The sequence below is a fragment of the Danio rerio genome, chromosome 7, assembly GCF_052040795.2.
Source record: "Danio rerio strain M-AB ecotype USA chromosome 7, GRCz13ab, whole genome shotgun sequence".
In the NCBI taxonomy this organism is placed as follows: domain Eukaryota; kingdom Metazoa; phylum Chordata; class Actinopteri; order Cypriniformes; family Danionidae; genus Danio; species Danio rerio.
Window position 1 is genome coordinate 69,869,794 of NC_141027.1, and position 26,297 is coordinate 69,896,090.

General features: G+C 36.8%; 1 protein-coding gene and 1 long non-coding RNA gene across 6 annotated transcripts in view; one reads left to right on the top strand and one right to left on the bottom strand.

Moving 5' to 3' along the window:
• csnk1g1 (casein kinase 1, gamma 1) overlaps positions 1–26,297 on the bottom strand; it is a 112,694-nt gene that overhangs the window by 9,983 nt on the left and 76,414 nt on the right. The window contains exons 7-13 of one of the 5 annotated variants that reach the window (XM_087259261.1): positions 22,772–22,857; positions 22,606–22,690; positions 20,654–20,802; positions 18,083–18,190; positions 10,940–11,050; positions 5,534–5,640; positions 2,379–2,402 (exon numbers count right to left, since the gene is read on the bottom strand). In XM_087259261.1, the coding sequence (XP_087115387.1) occupies positions 2,379–2,402; positions 5,534–5,640; positions 10,940–11,050; positions 18,083–18,190; positions 20,654–20,802; positions 22,606–22,690; positions 22,772–22,857 (670 nt within the window). 5 annotated transcript variants of the gene reach the window in all.
• LOC147843264 (uncharacterized) lies at positions 17,926–26,223 on the top strand. Its single transcript, XR_015496438.1, has 3 exons — positions 17,926–21,063; positions 22,329–23,752; positions 24,910–26,223. It is a non-coding gene; the product is annotated as an uncharacterized LOC147843264 (long non-coding RNA).

The window sequence follows — 26,297 nt, forward strand, 5'->3', positions numbered from 1 at the left end:
GTAGCCCACACACAGTTCAGTCTCGCATCCTCTTCTTGTAAGTTAAGACTTCGCAAGTTTGATCAAGGCTGCAGTCTCCCCCTTCTCAGTTTGATATGGAAAACATACCGAGGACACGGGTAAATCTTCAAAGGGAACAGTGTACTTTATAACTTCATTCACATCACCTTGGCTACGTTGTTTCACTTTCTCAACAATAAAATGTAAACATGATTTAAGGAACTGCCTATTTTCTTTTTAATATTAGCAACTTAACAGACAGCAGAAATGTTGAGGCGTCGTGCTGCATATATGAGCGTCATCTTCACTGTGTGGATATTTATAACAAAACGGATCCTATAACAACTGCCTCCTTTCAATTTCAGTGAAAATACGAAACGCACCCTCTCTTTTGCTGAATATCAGTTTTAATAATCGATAATTATAAAAGTATAACATACAATAAGTTTATACATTGTAGGAAATAAAGGCAAGCGATCAGTCAATGTACCTGGATTAATCATTAACTTATCTTTGCGCTTAACCAAAACATGTTACCCGTGAACAAGTAACTTAACAGATTCCAATGACCAAAGTCAGGGAATTGGCCTATGTCATTAGATAAAGACAACAACATGAATGAAATATCACGTTTAGCAAATATAGTGAGATTAGATCCAGCGGGAGATGCTTGATGAGCAGTCCTACAAGCAGAGCTCTCATCTGGGTAGAAATGCTGGAGCGCTTGCCCGAGTGTGTGTGTGTGGTCACGTGATGTGCGTTTTCAGCGTTTTGGTGTGGACGGAGAGCTGTTTAGAAACGCTGGGTAAAACGCGAGTGTGGACACGGATCGTTTTCATTCTACAACGCCGTTTTAAAACTAAAACGCACTAGTGTAAACGGGGCCTTAGAGTGTATATGTAAAATGAAAGCTCAAAATACCCCACAAATAATGTTTTATAACAGTTTGAACCTCCCCTTTTAAGGCGTTGATCCAAAATATCCCATTTTGGTGACTGTCGCTTTAAATTCAAATTAGATTGTGCTCTTTTCAAAAGAAGGCGGAGCTACAATTGCCTGTGTGTCAGCATAGTGGCAGATTTAAAACCCTGATGCTAAAGGGGGAGAGAGAGTCACTAATTGGCGGGGCTTTTCCCCACTGATGACACGTACAAAGGGAGAATGCCAGTCAAAGTGTTTCGGCAGACAGTTTTTATGAAATGTGATTATAAAAAATAAAATTAATAATTTGCTACCATTAGAAGCTGGAGATATTCACACACCGCTGCCACACAACTGTGTTTAAACTCCTTATAAAAGTGATTTTTGCATAATAGGTCCCCTTTAATATTTGAATGATTATTGGCTTAAAGGAAAAATTCTAATTTTGACCGTGCCCAGGCCCGTTTCCCGGATCGTTTGAGAAGTGTGAGTGCGCTGAATCGGGCTCAAGCACGGTTCACTTGGCCGGCCCTGGCCCGGTTGGATGAGGTGGGTCTGAGCGTGGTTTACTTGGGCCCGAAACTGAAAGCGAGACGTGACTTTTAAGGGACTGTTTCATATGGATTTATTAATCATTCTTACTGTTCAGTGAACGCAAACTGTCGTAGATTATTAAATACGCAAACCCCTCACTGCACCACAGCTGCGCACTTTCAGCAGACCTCCTTATTCTTGCAGCACGAGGGCTTTATGATCGTTTATGAGCGCCAAAAGTGGCGAATCTGTTCGGCGAAATATCTGACTGCGTGTCACCGCATCCCTAAGGACTGTTTGGCGAAATATTTGACTGCATGTCACTGCATATCAAACCGACTAAAACGATATGACCAGAGAAATCTCCACTGTGCTTCTGAGTGACAGCGCTTCTCAGTGAATAGCGCAGCATCAATGACTTAAGCGTGCCCAGGCTCGATCGAGGTTTGAGTGCGGGCCATCGGGGGAGACGGGAGGGGGGACAAGCGTGCTTTGGCCCGGTTCGAGGCAACTGTACCTAGTGTGTACTTTAATGTGCAACAATGTAGTTTTGTCAATTGCCAAATATATACCTGTGCAACTTCAGAATGGTTTTGTGATCCAGGGTCACATATGAGAATGTGCGCAAAAGGTTCCTTTAAAAAAAAAAAAAAAAACTTGTTGTTTTGATAATGCTGTCGACTATACGTAACAAAGCAAAACGTTTCAGTTTTGAGTACACTATTGTCGTGTAAGCACACCCTGAGTGAATTTCAGAATTTGAGCGAACAGATCTCCCTCTTCCTGTTGAATCTCACAGAAAATGAACAGCATTAGCCTAAAACTGTGTTAGCGGATTTTAGTGTAAAGCGCGATCTATATGGCCACAGTCTAGGCTGGTCCACTCCCCTTGGGTTTGATGTGGACTGGAGAGAGGGACTCACCACAGGTTGAGCATTTTCACGCAGCTACAGAAGAGTGTGAAAAGAGAAAAGACAGAGATTATTACACAGAGGTGAGACGATGAGACAAACCTAATGACGGCGACAAAAGACCAACGGGAAGACACACAAACGAAGAGAAAGAGACAGGGAGAGAGGAGGAGGAGGAGGGAAGTGGAGAACATCTGCTCGCCTTTCAACTAATAAAATAAGCATTTTAGGTCTTTGTGTTTGATAAAATTGCTAAACAGATGGCCATTTTTCTTTCAAATAAATAAAAATAAAATGAATGGTAGAATAAAGGGGAAAGTAAAAGTGGATTGGATAAGTGTAGTCCTCAGCTCCCCAGCCCACTGTCTATTAGCACACAAGCTTCAGTTTGATCAATGAGTTTGTCAATCATTTGGTATGACTATATTATAAACATTCGTTTACACTGCCGTCGGCGAGTGTCATTTTCTCTGGCCGCCCTGCTTTTGGCATTCTGACAATCAAATTTGTTTATATATGAATATGTTTTCTAACCCAATAAACCAATTAAAAAGTGTTGGTAGTGAAACTACACTCATTGGCCACTTTATTAGGTACACCTCTCCAATTGCTTGTTAACGCATATTTCTGATCAGCCAATCACATGGCAGCAACTCAACCCATTTAGGCATGTAGACATGGGCGAGACAATCTGCTGCAGTTCAAACTGAGCATCAGAATGGTGAATAAAGGGGATTTAAGAGACTTTGAAAGTGGCATTGTTGTTTGTGCCAGACAGACTGGTCTGAGTATTTCAGAAAATGCTAATCTACTGGGGTTTTCACACACAACCATTTCTAGGAATTACAGAGAATGGTCCGAAAAAGAGGAAATATCCAGTGAGCGGCAGTTCTGTGGGTGGAAATGCCTTCTTGATAGCAGAGGGCAGAGGAAAATGGCCAGACTGGTTCAAGCTAATAGAATGGCAACAGTAACTCAAATAGCCAAATACTCCAATAACTTGTTACAACTGAGGTCTAAGGAAGAGCATCTCTGAATGTACAACATGTCCAACCTTGAGGCGGATGGGCTACAGCAACAGAAGATCACACCAGGTGCCACTCCTGTCAGCTAAGAACAGATCTTCTGATGACTACTTCCAGCAGGATAACAAGTCATGTCATATAGTGTGAATCATCTCATACTGGTGTCTTGAACATGACAATGCGTTCACTGTACTCAAATGGCTTCCACAGTCACCAGATCTCAATCCAATAGACCAATAGTGCACCTTTGGGATGTGGTGGAACAGGAGATTTGCATCATGGATGTGCAGCCGACAAATCTGCAGCAACTGCATGATGCTATCATGTCAATATGGACCAAAATCTTTGAGGAATATTTCCAGTACTTTGTTGAATCTATGCCACAAAGGATTAAGGTAGTTCTGAAGGCAAAAGGGGGTCCAACCAAGTACTAGGTGTACCTAATAAAGTGGCCGGTGAGTGTATATATTCATTTTAAACTATATTCACATAGAAAACGAAATGTTGATGGCGTCAATTGCCTAGTGCTTAGTGTGTTGACACAGCTCTACAGTGTTCACTGCGACCAGAGTTCGAAATCATTTGCAGATTCTTCACCTCCTTACACTTTCCTGTCTATAATCTCCACAATCCTTTCACAATAAAAAGGTGAAATCCCCCTTAAAATATATTTTAAATATATTTTATAATAATAAAACAAATAAAATATTTAAAAAAATTAAATGCTTCAAAATGTAAATAAAATTCCATAGTAATTATGTTACTATTGCAATTTTTGTAAAAAAAATAAAAATAAAATTGTGGTATTGATAAGCAAAATGTTTGTTATTTTTATTCTTGTTTTTTTTTTCTTTTGTATACAAATTAAAGCTGCACGATCAATCGAAAAAAAAGATTGCAATCTCGATTCACCCACAAGATCTTAATTCAGCATTTCTACTATTCAGACAATTATATTTAAGTAGTTTAAGTTTACAATCACCCCATATCTCTAAATAAAACGGTCAATACACTGCATTTGTGAAGTGTGCTTCACAAAGGTGAGTGGGCTTGACAAACCACCTGTAGAAGCATTACTCTCTCTTAAAAAAAAAACTAACATCCTAACACTAGCCCTTATTTATCTGAGCACTAACAGTTCCTCTGTATAATTAGCACTTCTTGTGTGTAATGCCTTCTTGTTGAATCGCTGAATGCCTCCTCAATTGTAAGTTGCTTTGGAAACTAAATTTACTGTAAGTGCACCTTTAAACATTGATATGTAATGGAAAAAGCAGTCTACAGGTTGTTGCATTCAAGAAAAGGAGGAAATATCTAAAAGAAAAGATCAGAGAGATCAGAAGAAAAACCTCTGGTGGGCATTAATAATGCGTAATAATATCCATGGCGACCTTGTGTGTTTTGTCCGTCTATTAATTGATAAAAACGCTGCTGTCTGCAGCACTTTCAAGCTTGTGCATCAATAAATCAAAGACAGAGGGCTTTTTAAAGTATCAAAGAACTACAAGAGTAAGTGTTTAGAACGATATCCGACAGGATGTGTTTTGTGTGACTGAAACTCAAATGCACATCAGGTACTTGAAGAGAAAAGGAAACTAACAAGGGTGTCTGAATTTTAACAGGCAAACTCACTGGCCTTAAAACTTGAATGTTTAACTCTCAGGATTTTATATAAAAAATAAAAATAAAAAATAAATTGAAGTGTTCCCTTAAATGGATAAGAGGAGGGGTGTTGTATAGTTTATATTGTGTTGAATAACATAAGTCAAAAAGATTAAGAACCAAAGATCCAAAATTCAAAATTCAGCCTTGAATTATATCAATAAAGGATAAAAAAAAGCATAGTAATAAAAAAATGAGCAAAAAATACCCTTTAAATATAAAAATAAAAATGACAGAGTGCCAAATGAGAGAATGTGAATATGAATAACATAAATAAATAAATAAATATTATTCTTTCACCTAATATAATGTGCCATCCTACACCTTCACCACACAGAGCACTACAGGTGAGCAGATAGGAATGGACCAGTAAGGATAGGAGGGAAATCATGTAAAGACCCAGAGTGGTACTGGACATCTTGTGTCAATCAGACACAAGGCAAAGACAACAGAAACCTGTGACAATTGATGTGCACATACTTGGCCTCATCCACCACCTCCACCTCTGCCTGCGCTGTGATTGGTGCGTTCGAGTGGGCCGCCAGCGGGTCATCTGCATTCAGTTCACCATTAGTTGAGCTCACCACCTGTGCAAGAAAATAAAACAATTATTGTGTGGCTTCAGAGCAATGTCACTTAAATTACACAGTTCAGACTGTGTGTTTATGTAAGGAACTACTGGAATTTAACAACTCTGTTGCTTTTTACTTTTTTTATCCATTTTTGTTATGCTGCAAGTTCTCATAGCAAGCAACCTTATACTTTTCTTTAACAGAAAACCCCATTTTTTAGGGATAAGGGCTAGACCATTAGCATCAGGCTCAAAAAAAAAAAAGTAGAATTTGAAGCACAGGTGTCAAACATAGTTCCTGCAGGGCTGTAGATCTGCACATTTTAGTTCCAACCCCTAAGTAAACACACCTGATCAAACTAATTGAGTGCTTTAGGCTTGGTTGATACCTACATAAAGGCGTGTTGAAGCAGGGCTGGAAATACTCTCTGCAGAGCTGTGGCCCTCCAGAAACTCCACAAAGTAACTACAGATAGGTCAAGCTTTAAATAGCAAACTCATCAAAAATCTTTGGTCATTTTTTTTTAGCGAGATACTAATGGTTTAATCCGATTCAATGACTTATGCTAAGCTAAGCTAAAAGTTCTCCTGCCAGACCTGGAGAATCAAATGGATCAAACAATTGTAAAACTTGAATGTTTAACTCATTGAAGTGTTCTCATTTTGATGTAATAATCAAGAAATGCTGCTGCCGTACCATCAGACAGAATCATATTATGCAGACCCAGAAAATAGTCCCCAGCTAGGTAACAGCACTACATAACATCAGGCCTTTTCATTGCATTAGTACACAAAGTAACTACAGAAGAGTCAAGCTTTAAATAGCAAACTCATCAAAACTCTTTGGTCATTTTGAGCGAGATGCTAATGGTCTAATCTGATTCAATGACTTATGCTAAGCTAAGCTTAAAGTTCTTCTGTGAGACCTGGAGAACTGAATGGATTAAACAATTGTAAAACTCGAATGTTTAACTCAATAAATTGTTTTCATTTTGGTGTAATAATCAAGAAATGCTGCTGCCGTACCTTTAGACAAAATCATATTATGCAGACCCAGAAATTAGTCCCCAGCTAGGTAACAGCACTACATAATATCAGGCCTTGTTTATTGCATTAGTACACAAAGTAACTACAGAAGAGTCAAGCTTTAAATGGCAAACTCATCAAAACTCTTTGGACATTTTTGAGCAAGATGCTAATGGTCTAATCTGATTCAATCACTTATGCTAAGCTAAGCTTAAAGTTCTCCTGCCAGACCTGGAGAACTGAATAGATTAAACAATTGTAAAACTTGAACTTTTAACTAGGGAGTTTTTTAAAAAAAGTGGAGTGTTTCTTTAAATGGATAAGGGGGGGGGGGGGGGGGGTGTTGTATACATTATATTGTGTTGAACAACATGGGTCAAAGTTTAAGAACCACTGTCCACTTTTAGACAAGTGGCCTCAAAATATTCACATCCTTAAAAATCACAGACTATTCTGTCATCTAATATAATATTTGATATTTATATATGAATTTCATACTCAAAGACTTTCATCAGCATTTGAGTCGCTCCTGAGGCACCTACTGAATTAAAGTAAAGCATGCAGCCAGTGCAAAATGATGAATCATATCATTTCAATCACATAGTTGCATCGTAATTTATTTCACCATCACACACACACACACACACACACAGTATGCACTGTATAACTGACAATAGGTCCAAATGTTAGCTGTACCGAGTTAACAACAGAGGTTATAACATTTCCCTAATAGCCTCTGAGTCACATCTTATGCTGTGTTTCATTCAATTCGGAAAGTTGGAATGTATTTCCACCCACATGGAAAAGTGATAGAATATGAAAATACCCCATTTCCAACCTCCTACTTGACAAATTCCAGCAGAATGTCACTTGATGACACTCTTCAGCTTGGACAATAGGATGACATACAGTGAATAAGTCGAGTTTTTGAAGCCACTCTCACTAGCTACTGTCCTATAACAATGAAGGAAAAAATGGCAAAGATGAATAATCTAAATTGGACTTTGATAGTAGTTGTTTTGTAATTTTGTTGCCATTTCAGTTAATGACTGTGATTGGCTGTTGCCATTTTCCTCTCATCTCAACTGCCATTACAAAATATTTTCAGCTCTGGGTTCGCATTTGGGCTGCTCCAGCCAATAGCAGTACAGCAACTACTGAGGAGGTGGAGACAAAGATAGTAGCCCCTTTCACATATACAGACCTTTCCGCACAATTACCGGCTATTTGCCGGATAAAGATGTTGTAACATTACTGGTAATTTGCGCTGTGTGAACGCAGAAGGAAGATTGCCGGAAAAAGCGTGCACGTTTAGAACATGCTGACGTGAGACGTCTACTTTAGCCAATCAGAACAGTCAGACGCATTCACGTCCGCTCGGTTTATGAGAATAAAAGCCTTTGAATATTTTTCCAGACACATTTAGCAGCTAGATATTAGTCAGATAACGTTTATATGTTCCTTCTTAATTCCAAATGTGTAAATAATTATCGATAATATGCTTATGGTAAGTCGTTGTTTGTTTACCTTCAAGCTCAGCTTCCTGCACTTATGTGACGCGTCACGTGTGCCCCTGAAGCAGCCCGTAAGCACCAGCACACACACATATCATGTACATCTCGACATGCAAAAGTGTTCCTCTATATTTTCATCGAAGTTGTTCACAATATTTATCCATCCACAGAGTTTGTAATGTGATCAAATGTTTACAAATACAAGCCCAGCCGTTTAGAGGACATCTCTGGTTAATGATGTCAGAATTTAACAGTATTTTGGAATGGATGTGTGAATGTTAATTTCCAGAAAAATTCCGTAACGTCCTCGCCTGTGTGAATAGCGCTTTTTTTAATTTACCGGTAAAGTCGTTCTGTAGATTTTCCGGATATTTACCGGTATCACTGTGTGAAAGGGGCTACTAAGGCCCCATTTGATTGATCAAATTTAGATAAATAACCAATGCATAAATATAATTTATCACTTTGACCATACAGAAATTACATATACCATTAGGGATGGGTACTGAAACTCGGTACTTTATCAGTATCGGTGCTAGTTTATAAAAGACCTATTGATAATCGATATCGATAATCTCGGATGTTAACGGTTCTGCTATCGATACTGGATTATTATTGCTGAATAAACATTACTTACAGTTGCATAATTTAACTGACCAACCTTTTCTAATTTGTGATATTTGATATTCGTCTGCACAGTTGGCAATCTCACATGAGTAATGCTTGTGTTTTCACTCGATAGTACAACGGCGAGCACGTCAAGTATAAAAGCTTTCACAGTTCTTGGCTGTGTGCGCACACACAAAGACTATAGAATACACAAGACAAGTCGGTCGTATGTTTTTGAACAAGGAAAAGTGTAATGGTCAATATGGCAAATGAAGCCCCGCCTACTAGTACAGGAGCCAATCATCAATCACAATATGATGAACAAAGCCCGACTCCTAGTACAGGAGCCAATCACCAATCGCTATAGAATGATTATTCTCTGGGGGATGGGCTTGGACCAGACATGGGTGAAAACTTAAGACACAGTTGTTGTTTAATTTCATTGGTGAATTCTAATGTGAATATTCAATTGTAAGCTTGGCAAGCAGTTTTGGAGAAATTAATGTCATCCCATTCAGACAGAATGCCTGAGCATACTGCCCGAGAAATGACTTGCCTTAAAGGGACTTTGACACACATAGCTCACGACACAGACTTGCACGCACACAAAGCTTGTAAGTTTGCGGAGTGGCGGAGAGAACCAAATGAGTTGCATTTCCCAAGTGGACAGCGACAATGCCTGTTGCAACAAACGCAACAAGTTGGTTTCTTGTACGAGCAGGAATGCAAGCAATCTGGCTAAGAATCTTTCAAAAGTGCATTACCTGCAGAAAGAAAAATGAAAAGTTTTCGACTGACTAGCTAAATCATCCACATCGTTATGCTAGCAGTCAATCACATAAGGTCTCTCTAAATTAGTATAATATTAATAGTTGAATAAACACACACATTCCGTTACAATGACAATAGTTTTTTTTTCCTGCATTAGCCTAAATAAATCTTAAAAAAATGAAAAACTGTACAAAAGCACGCACATCCCTCCCAACTGGGTGCTCAGCCAAAAAACGCAAAAGGTGATATTCATCAAAGGCAGCAACACCAAAGCTCCAAAAATACAAATTTATTAAATTAAAAAAGCTGACACAAAGCGTGTAACATTTCGAGCCACATGGCTCTTCATCAGACTGTCTGATGAAGAGCCGCGTGGCTTGAAACGTTACACTGCTGCATAGTTTTCAGTTTGAAGCAAATTTATAAGATCTGGAAAATGGCAGGCGAATTTTGAGAAAAAAAGATAAAAGAAAACATATCGGACCGTAAAAAAAAAAGAACATTCTACTTCATAAGTTTTTTCAACTATAATACAAAAGCTAAGATTATGAATGACTGAGTGTAAATCTGTCTTTCCTGCGTGCTTCAGCAGAGCGTCTCGCTGTATATGAATGAGGAAGAGTGAAAGCGCTGTTTAGCTTCAAGGTATGAACAAAAACTAGAGCCAAATTGTTTAGCTGCTTGCTCAAAAAAACGTTAAGATAAAAAGCACAACACTTATTGGTTGCACCCAGAATGCACAATGAATCTAACACGGTGCATTCTTTTAATTCGAAGTTTGTGAAGCATATGCTGTCATATTGGGCATGACGCGCTGTTTGCAACATATTAGTTTAATTCCATGATTACATTTAGCTTGGTCATCGTTTTCCCACATGTAATCTTTTTGTGGACCATCTAATCTCTAGATTATAGCTAATTCAAGGGGCTTACCAGCGTGAAAGTTCTTGGCAGAATGTCAAGCGAAAAAATAAAAACGTACGCACATACAGGAATCAATAAAATTTTTATTTTATAGCAAGTATCCGATTCTTAATCTAAGTATTCCACAATTCCATTCAATTCCCAACCCTAAGAGCGAAAAAAAAGAAGGCAGAAGTATAAATGCCTGTCAACACAGAAGCATAAATCAGACTTTACTTCAAGCCCAGCAGTTTTTAGTGCTAGTTTTCCTGGTTTAGAGCCGGTGATTTTCGACAACCATTTGGAACTACTCTTAGAACCAGAACTCAAACTGCCTAGGTGGAAATGCGGTAACATTTGAATGAAACACAGCATTACTACGAGAACAAGTATAGAAGAATAGAGAACCCGTAGTGGTTTGAGAGCAGGTGGAGTGAGTGTGCTGTTGCAGATGGCCGTAGACATGAGGAGGAGCAAGGGGTGAAGCAGTACCTGCACTGAGCCCCCGTGCCTGTCCGCTGCCAGGTGCGAGGTCAGGTAGGAGGAGTTTGTCTGGCGGTTGGGCTGCACCTCCCATGCTCCTCTGCGGTCGGAGATGGCCGTCTGCTCGGATGGAGGAGGTGCGGGAGGAGGCGCAGGACAGGGAAAGGTGTGGTGAGTGAGCAAGAGCGGGCGGGCAGGCGCAGTGAGGCCAGGTGGCATGCAGCAACAATGCAGGAATGGAAACCAAGAAGAAACAAAAAAAAAAAAGAGCCAGTCAAAGCCAGGAAATGGCATTCGTGACTGTGGACCAATCGTCCAATCAAACCAAGAAGCAAACACCCCAAAACAAACAGAGACAAACATTAAAACAGCAAACGGAAGAGAAAAATTTCTCCCAGCTTGTGGAACGCCAGGTGGAAACTACTTGTGGTAAATCAGACATCCAATACTAAACACCTACAGCATGAATTCAAGTATTAAGAAAACTACCTACAGCGACACATTACAAACTAATTTAGTCTGATAAGTCTTCTGTTTAACTAGACGAGATGAGGTTATCAAAAATCAAGAAACACAAGGACACAAAACGTATACGCTTATTTCACGCGGCCGCCATTTTAAAGTATCAAAGCGAGGCTGCGGTGAGAAGAAACCCGGAAGTATAGGTTCAGCACTGTAAACATTGCAGTAACATGCTGTGTATCATAAACCTCCAGCTGTTGCAGAGATTTCAAAATGCAGAAATGGTGTAACCATCACTTTAATATCATTCAGTAAGTTTATTTTAAACAATTAAAAGCAATTTAGCATCAAACAAGATTACAATCTCAGTGATACGCTTAAGTGTCCTCCTAGGCTTCAGCTCATGGCACTAGTTAAACACCGTGAGGACGCTTTCCTGCTTCAGCCTATGTGAGTGATACCCGGTGAGTGATAAACCACTGCAGTCCTCTGCAACACACCCTCGTGTTGTCTGTAATAGTGTTGTCCTGGTACTGAAGTTTTAAACCCGGCTATTTCCCGCTAACATAGAAGCGCCGCTGAGCGCGGATGACTCGACTAATCTTCACGGCTTCGCGCTTCAGTCTCCGTGTATCCGTGTTTGGTTTGCGCTCAGTTTACCGCTCTTCACCCAGTGCAAGCACAGATACACGGACTGGAGCGCGAAGCAGCCGTCAAGATCAGTTGAGTCATCAAGCAGATTACTCGGCTCGTCTGTGTTTGTGCTCAGTATACAGCGGAGGGTGAACTGATGACCTTCACGACCAATCACAAGCATTTCTGTTGAACACGTGAACACAATGGCAAATCAGCGCTGTTTCAAGAAAGCCATCAACATTGCCTTAAATGTTAGCGCGAAATTGCCTGCCTTTCTTTTAATTCAGTATCATGACAAGTCTAATATAGTGAAAGAATCAGTTTATTAACTCGAGTTTGATGAATGTCATCTAAAACGCGTGTTTGGGAAAGAAAACGTTGGCTAACTAGTGCCATTTTCCTAAACTTAGCTGAAAATGAGCTCTGATATCCCTTTTTACATTCACCATTCATTCAGAACGGACCTTCGGGTCACCCAGAAGGCGGAGAAATGATAAACTTGTGTCACTTTATCTTCGCTGTTACACAACATTCCCATGTAACTCCCAATGATACTTCCGGGTTTCTTCCCACCGCAGCCTCAATTTCGATTTTGAAAATGGCGGCCGCGTGAATTCAGTCTATAGTACAACTGAGCTAAACGCACAAAATGCATTTCATTTTTAATAAAAAAAAAAAAACTATTGGATATTGACAGAGCAACCTAATACGCATTTTAAAATGTTAAAATATATACAGAACACACCCAAACAAAGGTTAATTAAATGTATACTGTTTCCAGACATGTCTCATCAACATGTGAAAAACGTAAAAGTAATCACCCTATTTTTATTAACTAATTAAACTAAAACAGAAAATCACTGACAAAACTTATTTGGTCATTCTACCGATTATCACTTGTTTAAAAAATAACTTTTGGATCTTGACTTAAATATTTCATCAATTTTACATTGCTGCCTGCAATCAATCAAAAACCAGGTAAATTGAGCAAACATGTAAAAAAAACTAATGTCTATAAAAGTGGTGCAGTGAGTTCATGAAAGAAAAAAAATCTAATTCGGCTTAAATTCAAAACATCTTCAAATCTAGAAATGTACAATTTTAACTTAAAGTCTTTTGTAGTGAAAATGTCTGCTTTTCTGAATAGGTCTTGATGTGGCCCTATTAGTGTTTCTGTGCCCTCTAAACACTCACTAAACACCAGAACCTCCACCAAACTGATGATGAGGCAGTTTACCGGACCCTGCGTCTTTCAACCAGGGATTTCTAAATATAGCTGCACTTCTCCTCTCTCCCAAGAACCCTAACAGACCTACATTCTTAATTTAATAGACTCATAAGAAACCACACTAAACAAAATGACAACGAGACATCTTAAAGTGCCCCTATTATACGATTTTAAAGGGCCTGATTTGCTTCAGGTGTTCCCTATTATGAGGTCACATATATCACAGAGAATTAAAGAAGTTTCATCTCCTCTTAATAAACAGGTCAACATCAGGAACTTTCTCTCAGGGGCTGTTTATGTGACAATGTTCTACCCATCTACTGTTTGTTTTTGTCACTGAAAATGAAAAAAATTAAAGATCTGAAAACTGATTTTAAAGAGCAAGATTTAGAATGACAACCACCCGCTGTCCTTGTAAACACCCAAAAAAGAAGACTCTTTCTAAATGATGATGTCAAATGTGCATAGTACATGTTTAGGGAGGTGTAGATTAAAGGCAAGTGCAAAAAAAAAAAAAAAACAAACACGGTGGAGTATGTGGTTGTTCATTTTGTTCCATCATTTTTTTATACATTTCCTCTGTTTACTAGCAAGGTAACAGCGTCAAATACTGCCTTTGGCATACGTAATAGAATTTTTGTTCAGTTTTACGAAAACGCAAATGTGTATTTGGTTTGTTTGCATGTAAAGTACGCATGAACAGGAAACATCAACCTTTTTTTTTCGTAATGTGACGCAATTCCTAGAGAAACGAAATATTAAATGAGAAAGTGGGCATGGCTTGTTTTTTCTGCTGTGAGCTGATTGGATGTAGTAAAGTAGGCATTTTATTCAGAAAGATTGGAAAACAAACACCTCCTGCTCACTATTTCTGTTTGTTGTCAAAACTGGCAGTCAGAGGGGTATGGTTGAGTATATTAGCCACGCCCAAAATAGCAATGCGAGCTAACAAAATCATATGGTGAGTTTTGATTTCAATTGTGCTTCAATGCCAAACCAGCTTCTATGCTATTTACATCATGAGAAAAAGTCCAGAAATAGATTATTAAGTTTTACAGTTCATTTTTGATTAGGTAAACTCTAGAATTAGGGCATTGAACAAAATAAGCGTGCTTTTTACGTTGAGAAACACCTTTTTTAAATGGTTTACGGATGGTTACGAGCATTTCACATTCTGCTTATGCATCATGTGAGCCTCACAATTTAACCACCTTCTGTGCCTTGTTTTTTTTAGCTATTGCGCTCTGTGTGCCTGCAGTTAAAAAAAAGTCAACAAGCGGAAAAAGCAAGCTACGTCAGTCACGTCATTTTCGTTCTCCAATCAAATGAAAGGAGAGGCGGGGTTTCTTTTGAGGTGACAGCAGTGTTTGTGTTGTCAAAATGACTATGTAGACTTTTAAAGATGGAGAAGAGACTAGTGGTGGATGTTTCCATTCATCTAGAGCAGTATGACTTCACAAATCATGACTATCACAATATTATACAATAATACAATTATTACAGCAGAAACACTTGAGCACAATACAGAGCTGATTTTGTGGTTGCCTAGCGACATAAAAAGCGCAGCGCACTTCATTTTTTTATTGTTATGAGTTCTCATAACGGAAATGCATGTTTGGTTGTCATCGTCCTCTAACATTGTTAAAAATATCTTTTACTGAATAAAATAAATTCCTCAAAATTGAAGTCAACAAAATCTAATAGAACATGCTAGTTAAAGTGCTTTTACAAAGGGAGAATGTGAGAGAATCTTCTCCAAATATTAAAAACTTCCTGGAGCGACCAATTCCACAGCGGGTAAAAACAATGTGGTTCAGTTGGTTGGACAATTCATAGAGGTTTCTTTAGTTTGTTTCTTGTATGTAGATCTCATTGTCTTTGGCATTTGGTATTAACGTATTAACAAATTGTTGATTTTAATAATAATAATAATGATAATAATAATAATAATAATAATAATAATAATAATAATAATAATAATAAGGGCACTTTAAAATACAAGTTCAGTCAAAAAACTATCTCAGTTCAGTCATCATTATCTCACCCTGCCAATGCAAACCATAAATATCATTGTATTAATTGTCCTTTGACCCTATACACTTCAAATAAGAACAAATTTAAATCCACCCCAAAAATCAAATCAACTTTCTGTGAATTTTTTTAAATGAGTCAAAATCAAAAATTAGCTTGAGCAGATGAGTTTAACGCAGGGCTATTTTGTGAGATGTGCAAAGCGGATTTGCTCTTGCAAACATAAGAGAGAGGCAGAACAAGCACTTTGCAGAAACTGGCAAATTAATCAGTATAAAAAGTCTCCGGTGGCAAATATACACATTTAAAGAAAAAAGTAATTTCAACAACTTCTATTTCCAGCATGCACTCAGAGCCATGATATGCTAAAGCAGTGCATGCTGTTAGCAAGCCAGTTGCTGAGTGGGCAGGTCTAATGACTTTCTTTAAAGCTTCATGTACTATTGCAGAAACCCTGTACAATCAGCTCCACCTCCACCAGCTCTAACGCTTGAGCAGATCTCACCAAAATAAGTCAAGGCTGTTATTTCACTCCAAAATCAGAAGAAAGTTTCCATATTTCGGTCTGTATTGTGATTTTTTTTCCATGTCAAACAAGCACATTTTCTTTTACAATTTGAATAACAATCCAAATCACAGTTAATACATTTTTCCTACAATATACAGTTGAAGTCAGAGTTATTTTTATTGTTTTTCCCTGATTTCTGTTTAAGGGAACAGACATTTTTTTAAAACATTGCTAAACATAATAGTTTTAATAACTCATTTCTAATAACCATTTTCTTTTATTTTTGGCATGATGACAGTACATAATATTTTACTAGATACTAAGGAAAGCAGAATTGGCCAAGAAAATAGCAATTGGTGCATCTCCAATTATAGACAGTGGTGGATTTTTACTTAATTTCTACACATTTTTTTAATATCTGTACATTAGCGGAGTATTTTTATATTTAAAGACTTTTACTTTTACAGCATTTCAAAATAAAGAATTACCTTTTTTACTTAGCACGAACAGGAGATCCTTAAAATCTAAATCCCTGTTACTGATGGCAAGGAAATTAGATACTATTGGTAAATTTTAGGTGAATACTTTTGGTGAATTTTTAAATTTTATTTTCATGAATGAAACTCAAACTTTTAGTTGTTTGTTGAACAAGTCTGCTGAGAAGGGCAAGCTTTTTTAAGCCCATGACAGATGCTTGAATGTGGAAAAGTCCATATGTGTGGATTACTGTCTGAACAGGGTAGGTGTTTGGTTTTATAGTTTACATAAAAACTAACCACTTAAAACTATAAATATAGTTTGTTGTGACTACTATTTTGCCTCAATTGTGATGTTTTTTATTTCCAGAAATCTTTTAAAAACAGGTTCAAATAGATAGCTGCCACTTTTGAATAATTTAATGTGGTCTTACTGAATAAATGATATACTTTCCTAAATAAATAAATAAAAACTAATCAATATTTTGCAATGCAGATAAATTAATGTGGTCTTTCTAAATAAATGTATTCATTTCCTAAACAAACAAACAAACTAATAAATAAATAAATTAATAAAAAGTTAATAAAAAATTGTCAATATTTTTCAATGCAGATGATTTGATGTGGTCTTGAGTAAATGTATTAATTTACTCAAAAATAAATACATAAATAAAATAAAAAATTTAATCAATATTTTGCAATGCAGATAAATTAACGTGGTCTTACTAAATAAATGTATTCATTTCCCAAATAAATAAAATAAAATAATTAATCAATATTTTGCAATGCAAATAAATTAATGTGGTCTTACTGAATAAATGTATTAATTTCCTAAATAAATAAATAAAATAAATCAACATTTTGCAATGCAGATAAATTAATGTGGTCTTACTGAATAAATGTGATAATTTCCTAAATAAAAAAATACAAATTATCAATATTTCGCAATGCAGATCATTTAATGTGGTCTTTCTGAATAAATGCATTCATTTCCTAAATAAACAAATAAATCAATAAATAAAATGAATCAATATTTTGCAACGCAGTTCATTAATTGTGGTCTTTCTGAAAAATTGTATTAATTTTCTAAATAAATAAATAAATAGATAAATAAATAAATATTTTTCAATGCAGATAAATTAATGTGGTCTTACTGAATAAATGTATTAATTTATTAAATAAATAAATAAATAAAATAAATGTTATGAATATTTTGCAATGCAGATAATTTATTGTGGTCTTACTGAATAATGGTATTAATTTCATAAATAAATAAACAAATAAATTAATTAAATAACGAATTAAATAAAAAATTGTCAATATTTTGCAATGCAGATGATTTAATGTGGCCCTACAGAATAATTAAATAAACAAATAAATAAATAAAATTGAAAAAAACAATTGAATAAATATTTTGCAATCCAGATACTTTAAAGTGGTTTTACTGATTAAATATATTTATTTTCTAAATAATAAAATAAAATAAAATAAATGAATCAATATTTTACAATCAAGATAACTTTTGTGATCTTACTAAAAACTGTTTTATTAGTTAGCAATACAGTGTTAAGAACGCCAAAAATAAATAAATAAATCACAAACTAAATCGCTTGGACCTAATAATAACATCATAAACATATTTTTTTTCTTTCTTGAGATGAAATAACCCAGCCTTGTTTTGTGAGATTCACCCATTTAGTTCAGGAGAAATATTGTGCACCTCTAACTAATGAACTATTAAATGTGAACATCGATTTCTTTCCATAATAAAGACGAAAATCAGAATTGGTTTATGAAGAGCAGAAGATTACCTGATTCCTCAAGGGTTGGTGCTGAGAGGGTCTGTCCCGGTGTGCGTGGCTCTCGCGTGTGATGGCAGATGCCCCCGAGTCCACATGAACCGTCCCAACAGGTGTGGGCTGAGAAAAGCACAACAAAATAAACACATCAATTCACAAGGCCAAAGACCAATTAGATCCTACCAGAGGAGGAAACATATTTGCATTATCCGCTGTTTGGTACCAAGTCGATAAGCAAGTTTTAGAAATGTGGTAAGAGTAATGGAGTGTCATACCAGATCAAACACGAGTGATTTACATGTTAAGTCAATGCAAAAATGTGAATTGACATCCTGCAGCGCGTTTTGTGCGAATGAGGCGGCATGAATGACGTGATTCGTGCAAATGTGAGGCAATTGAGCATTGTGCTCGTTTGACGTGCCTAATGTGCGAATCACTCGAGGTGGAAAATCTGAACTTCAGCAGACATTCAAGCCGTGATCAGGAGCTTTCTCTTTTAGAGTCCAATTATGACATAGCGCCTGTTGTTGTCCTCTTGCCGACACCGGACAACAGCTCATCAAACTGGGCTCTGCTGAAAGCCTCCATCATCCAGTTAAAAGATTCTGGAGGATTTGATGAACTCACAAAGTTGGGTGCACCTCTAAAAAGTTCTAGGGGACTCAGTGACACGGCACCAAACAAATCTACGCTCTTTTTTCAGCATTCCTAAAGCACATATACAAAGCTATTCTCTCAATAAAATCCATGTTAGCCATTTAGCAACATACTAGAGTCACTGGGCCCAGCCCATGACGCGAATCTACGTCTATTGTAAAGTGAATTTGATGCAGAAATAAAGCGAGTAAACTCAAAATGTTCATGCATCTATTTATGAGTGAATAACTTGAATAAGGGTGTTTTCACATCTGTGGTTCGGTTCATTTGGTCCAGACCACGGGCAACAAATGATACATTGTAGCATTTTTCTGCCGTTTTTGGGCCCTTTTCACAAAGAACCAGTTAAAAACAACCCAAATGCAATCATGTGACTAAATCCCCATCCCTCATTGGCCAGATGTTATTGAACGTATTTCTTGAACTGCTTATCGATTGGTCAGAATTCACGTGGAGGAAAATGCCAATGGAACTCTAGCAAGTAAACAAACCGGCAAACACAAAATGCAGCTTTTTACAATGGAGCTACAACTGCGCTGGCTGATTGTATCGCTGCTTATAGTATACTATATAGTTTGTATACATTACTTTAAACAAGCTATACATTTCGAGAATGAAGTGCAGTTGCGGCTGGAAAACAATGTTTTAATGCACTGCAAACGGCGAAGGTGCATCGCAAGTCACTTCAGGAGGAGGCGTGAATTAATTCAGCTACGCTGCGACATGGTCATCTTCCAGAAATATTACATCAGGTAATGTTTTTCCCTCTCTATCTCTGTTGGTAAAGCGTTGTCAACAAATATTTTTCCTCCACATCCCATAATGCACAGCACATCGGACTAATGCAGCGTGATTAGTCCAAATAGGCACAGAACTTTTTGCGGTTGGGTTTGCTTTAGTTCAGATCTTGTTCTCACCACAAACAACCACTCCAGGCTTTGTTTGAAAGTGTACTGAGACCACCTCTTCAAGGAGGTCTTGGTACGATTTTTGGTACGCTTTTGGTACGCATTCGAGTGCGAATGATACATTCCCAAATGCCCAAATTAACCATACCCAGAGGGAAAACAATCTCTAATGCGATTCAAACAAACTAAATAAGACAGGTGTGAAAGCATCCTAATTCATGCATGCTGCATCTGGTGTGATTACAGCATAAGAGGATTTCTGCAGTACTGAGGTTATAACCTACTCATTTCTAGGCCCATACTAAGATTTTAAACTATTTATATCCGGGTTTCTCAGTAGCGAAAGCAGTCATAGTTCAGTAAACTTGAATAGGAGAGCACAATGAATGGGGGAGTACAACCAATATTTGATGATAATGGCAGCAAGAAGAGAAAACAACATCAAATGAACTATCCTAAAATATTAAAAACCTTTAAGGATATAAAATTGACTCTCAAACGCGACATAACACTCTTGTAAAAAAGTGTATTGAGTATTTATTTACTCATGTAAATGTGTGTAAATACATTTGAATTTGATTTTTATCTTAATTTTAGTTGTACTATTAACTAACATACAAAAGCTAATATGATTTATCATATTAATCAGCTGATTACAATACAGTTTGTAAAGTAATATTTACTATCTTGAGACTTGCTTTGTTTGTTTATGTGGATCTACTTGGATTAGCATTGTGAACCATAAATAAAAAGTAAAAGTTTTTTTATTTTATTTTATGCTTTGTTTTAAGTCATTCCGTAGATTTTTAACAAAATGTTTCAGAGAAATTGCAAAAAAAAATTCACAGATTCCATCTGGGCCTGCTAATCCTCAATAAAATAAAGTATATAGTACTAAAATTGGTACTTTTCCAACCATGCATATTTTGTTTTGCTTCTCTTTTTACTTAAATCTTGGTGCCGTAACAACACTACAGTGGAATGCTGAAATTCTTCATAAAGATGCCTGTTGACTCACAATCTGTCTGCCAACCCAATCATAAGAGTAATCGAAGGCGTATCCTTTTCGGTCAAACAACTCCGTAAATAAGTTCCGCAAGTAATCGTAATCTGGCTTCTCAAAGAAATCCAACCGCCGGACGTAGCGCAGATAGGTGGCCATCTCCTCTGAAAACACAAATGAGAACAACATTATAATGACAGAATTCATTGTGTAGAATTGGTGTCAGCTGAAGAAAGCACCCTAACTGGTTATTCAGTGACGAATCAGACCGCGAGTGTGACGTAGTATATAAACAATTCAAGTCAAGAAGAAACACAAACAGGCTAGCTGAAAAATTCTCTACATTCCCCAATTATTTGCAAACGATACAGATTAAATTTTCAGAGCGAATTCCTTAGTGGTGAGTGACAAGTACTGTGATAATGGTACTAAATAGGGGTGTAACGATACACTCAGCTCACGATACGATGTGTATCACGATATAATGTTCACGATTCGATATGTATCACGATATTTGGAATAAAAATTGAAAATTTACCTGAAATGCAAATTTTACCAAGTAAACTATTTTTTATGTATTTCTTTTGTTTCAACTTGTTAAACTGAACCTTCTTTAAGAAAATAAATTAAACAGGCCTGTCTCTGGAAAATAAAACAATTAAAAAACTTCTTAAAAATATTATTGAAATGACAGAGACAAAATTAAGGAACACTTTAAGTAAAGGTGCAAAAAAAAAAAAAAAAAAAGCTTTCTATTCAATTGAATTTAACAGTAAGAGCTTAAGGCTTTGCTTGGTCACTTGCGTTTTTTGTGTGTGCAAAAAAAATCCACATTTCCAGGTATTTAATTCATATTTAATTAAATTCATTTAGAGATATCTCTAATTACAATTGTGACTAGTCAACTCATTTAGAGATATCTGCAAATATTTTTCAATGGAAGTCAATGGAGGAATATGACTAGTCATAATATATTTGCAGATATCTCCAATCTGATTTCGTACTAGTACAGTTGTAATTGCAGATATCTCTAATTGTCATTCTGACTAGTCGAATTATAATTATGACTAGTCAAAATATAATTAGAGATATCTCTAAATATATTTATGGATAGTCAGAACAAAGGTTTAAATGCTAAAACGGCTTGCCATACGCGCGCCTCTATCAAAGTCCGCCCTCTGTAGTAACAGCTCTCGGTCAGCTCACGTCATGTGTGATTTTGCGGCGGGAACATTATATGAAGGCAGAATGATATTTTAGGGTGAATTGTACCTTATAAATACAGTATGTGACTCTTTCAACACCATTAGGAGGCATCTCTGTTGCTGTGCAAAGTATGTAAATCACTGTGAAGACTTTAAAACTTAGGATGTTTGACCCAGTATGCGTGTCAAAAGCGGACGAGTCTAAAGCAATGACTGTACAACCGAAATGTTGCCAGACGTCTGATTTTGAGAGGATGGGCCATCCTCTATTTCAACTCCACTCATCTTGGTCTGCTAACATTACTGCTGCTGCAATCTGAACTCACGTGCGACAGCAGGTGGAACGTAGCTCACGTGCAAACAGCTCAGCTAATAAGAGAAAACGGACGTCATATCGTAATGAAATCGTCATAACGCCACGATGCATATTGTGACATTTTTTGCATCGCAATAAATCGTACAACGATAAATCGTTACACCCCTAGTACTAAACGTTGCTTTGTTTATGCTTTGCAAGTGTGCGTTAGAAGTTCAGTAACAGATTACTACACGTCATCTCACGCAGGCATAGAACTTGTGCTCTTGATTCGGCTTCCGTCTGTTTGATGTGTTCACGGGCAGCTTTTTAGTCCAGACGGGACCAGGCTCGAGTCAACACGAGGCGACAACACAGTTAGCTTTCATTAACACTAGCTGTTTGGCATTGGCTTGGTGTGTCCAGGCCTAAAGTAATAATGTTATGTTTTTTAAAGGGGTTCTCACCAGGAAAGTTCTCACAGAGAACTTCAATGGGAGTGTTTCGCTTCGTGTCCCCAATCTTCTGATAGCGTTCTTTCAGTGTGTCAGCCTGCAAAGCACAAAGCAACAATGTGTCATTTTCAAGAACAAAAAACGGTTTTAACAATGTTAACGGGCTGGTGTAACATACTTTTAGACCCTGCCAAGGGAGACTTCCCCGCAGGAAATACATGAACATGTGACCCAAGGCCTCAAGGTCATCCCTTCGACTTTGTTCTGCCAAAAAAAAAACAGAACAAATCATGTAAACAACAATATGAAGCTGGTTGAAAAGTAAGGCGTGAAATTAAATGGCATTTTGGCATTGAGTGGTACAGTCTGGTATAATACAGCACAGAAGATTGAGTATGCAATTATTTTTCCACTGTCAGACACTGAATTCTACAACACCTAAAGAATGGAGCTAGACTCACTGCAGAATGCTGATTGGTTTAAAGAGAATCATCACTTGCGTATTCGACCAAAGGAACACAGGAAGTGCCATTTTTAAATGTACAGGCAATACCAGAACTGTAATAATATAATGATCACGTCTCAATGAATCAACCTGAGCTCAAACAAAGCTTGACGTCTTTCTTGTGACAAACAGCCACTTACCAAGAAGCAAGACAGCTTCTGCTGTATGTATATCTTTTATGTCTAAAAACACAAGGCACACTGCTTCCTCTCTCTATATCTACTTTTGAAATAAACTTTTTTGAGTGCAAAAGACACCACAGGTGAACGGCCTATAGCACAGCATTCTTCTTCATGTGTAAATAACACAGATCACTACTTTTAACATACACTCTTGCTATAAAGTGATGTTGATTGCAAGATCAAAAGCAAGGGTACTGTTGGTAGTGGAAATGGTAGTCTTTCATTTATAAACATGGCATATGCACAAAACAGGTGTGGAAATGTGTGTATACCACATCCTATGCAAAAGTTGTTATCTATATAAAGCAAACTTGACAGAAGAATGTGCCCATCTGTTAGAAAAAATGTTGACTTAATTCAACCACTTGAAATCATCATATGATCCTTACTAAATTAATAATTTTTTCTGCTGTACATTGACTTTTAGGAAGGTTTCTACACAAAATAATAAATGAGACCCCTGGGGCCTCATGTATCAACGCTGCGTACGCACAAAAACTTTGCGTACGCCAGGTTTCACGCTCAGAATCGCTCACGTTTGGATTTACTAACAATGAACTGAACGTGGGAATGTGCGCAGCTTCACGGCAGCTTTCTGGCTGACGTACGCACATTTTTTGTGCGTGTCTGTTTTATTTCCGTTGGCGACTCCTAGAGGCAGTTGTGTTAAATTGCACTCTACAAAGTGTCTAAGCCGTGTAATGGCAGCTGTATGAGACGGGTTCATCTAGCAGGTATATAAGGTTTTCATACCATACAGTTGACCAGCTAAACATTAAAGCACAATTTGCAGCAATCGCCTGTTTTCCCAATGTAATCTGAGCGATCTACCGCACGCACATTGCTATAAAGACACTAACTGAAGATGAATTTGCATGTGTGAATCAGAAACATCTCCATTCAATAAATGTGCAAATAAAATATGATGCTTATTGATATGAACTTATTAATGATTCCTACTTGTCTTTCTTGTGATAAATTGTTGGCAAAATCTGATATGTAGAGGGGAAAAAAGAAGAAAGAGTTCATCAGACGCTGGATTCGAGCCGAGTTCATGCTCGAACGTGTCAATTCATGATCACATGCATCTTACGAGTTGCGCCACTGAGACTATTAAGGGTCCTGCAACATTTTTCAGATATAAACCACACTATTTCTTTTTTTTTTTTTAATGCACTCAGTGCGATGTTCAGACCCAACTGTGTTAACCGCATCAGCTAAACTCTCCCACTCTATTTTTTTCTTTTGTTGTTAATTCCGGAGAACAAACTTGCAAATAACACCGCTTTTCTCCGGTCTACCTCCGAAAGCAGCACCTCCAATACACATTCTGTTCAAAGTTTCTCTTTTTGCTTGCTTTTGCCATTGCTTTTTCGTTGGGTTTTGCCATTAGCATAGTCATTAGCATATTCATACGGGGGAGGAGGCAGGGAGGGGTTTTGCGCTCGTGCATGTTGCGCTCAGTTTCACGTTCATTCGGATGTACAAAAGAATATGCATGAGATTCGTCGTACGCAGTGTTTCATACATCTGAATTTTTTTCTGCATATGCACATTTACAGCTTTGTGCGTACGCAATGTTTTAGTAAGATTTCCACGCAAGTCTTCGTACATGAGGCCCCTGGTCAGTGTTTTCCCATACTGAATTATATCAGTAGAAATGAGGTACCATTTCTTATTCCAATTTTACAATTCCTTGATTATGAGTTGATTCCATTACTATGAATAATTATATTAAAATTATATTTGTTTGATGTGCAGCTGATTATTTTGAAAGTCCCAAATAACTGACAAATAAATCAAATAAATGCATCACACTGATTTCAGACTCACAAGTACTCCATTAATCAACAAACAATTGTTGGTGTCCATCCTTGGAAAGTCAATGGAGTATTGAACTAATTAGGTTTGCGCTAATGAATCAAGCACTTACAAATGAGCTCCCAAGTTAAGCATATTTAAAGTGCTCAATGAGTGTGCATTGATTAAAGTTTACATTTGAATATAGGAATAAATTAAATCTATTGATCAAGTAAAGCTATAGTCTTTTCAAAAGATTTGGATTAGACTTATAATCCATATGTCTCTATGAGTTGGCCATTTTGGTTGTACAGACGTGCTACCGACAGGTTTGAAATATACTTGCGGTGGTAGCAGGATTGAAACACACCATTTACCCACATTACATAAATAGTTATATATGTGATAAGCAAAACATAATTTCATTTTTATTAATAATTGTATTTAATCTGATACAGTTACTTTTCAATGTGTTAAAGTAAAAAAAATAAATAAATAAAGTAAAAAAAGGAGGAGCCATGTGCACACACTGACAGGTCAAATCTGCTTCTCTCTTTTAAGTTTGAATGGCAAAGCATTTTAGATATGTATATAAAATAGCCTATATAATATATTAACATCATCAAATTAATAAAATAATCAGCAAATGAGAAATAAATGAAAGAGAAGTTAATAAAAACAACAATATCTTAAGTTAATAATAACAGATATATCTCTAAAAATTATGATTTTAAAGGTTAAAACGAGTAGAGTTTTAAAAATAAGGCAAACATCATTACAGGCAAAACTAACCATTACAAATGGTGTACATAGTTGAAGTCAGTATTATTAGCCCCCCTTTGTTTTTGTTTTTTTTCCTTTTTTAATATTTCCGAAATGATCTTTAACAGAGCAAGGACATTTTCACAGTATGTCTGATATTATTTTTTTCTAGAGAAAGTCTTATTGGTTTTATTTTGGCTATAAAAAAAGTAATTTTTAATTTTTATGAACCATTTCAAGGTCAAAATGATTAGCCCCTTTAAGCTAGATTTTTAATTTTAATTTAATTCTTTAATTTTTTCGACTGTCTTCAGAACAAACCATCTTTATACAATGACTTCCCTAATTACCATAACCTACTTAGTTAACCTTATTAACCTAGTTAAGCCTTTAAATATGTCACTTTAAGCTGTATATAAGGGTCTTGAAAATATCTATTAAAATATTATTTACTG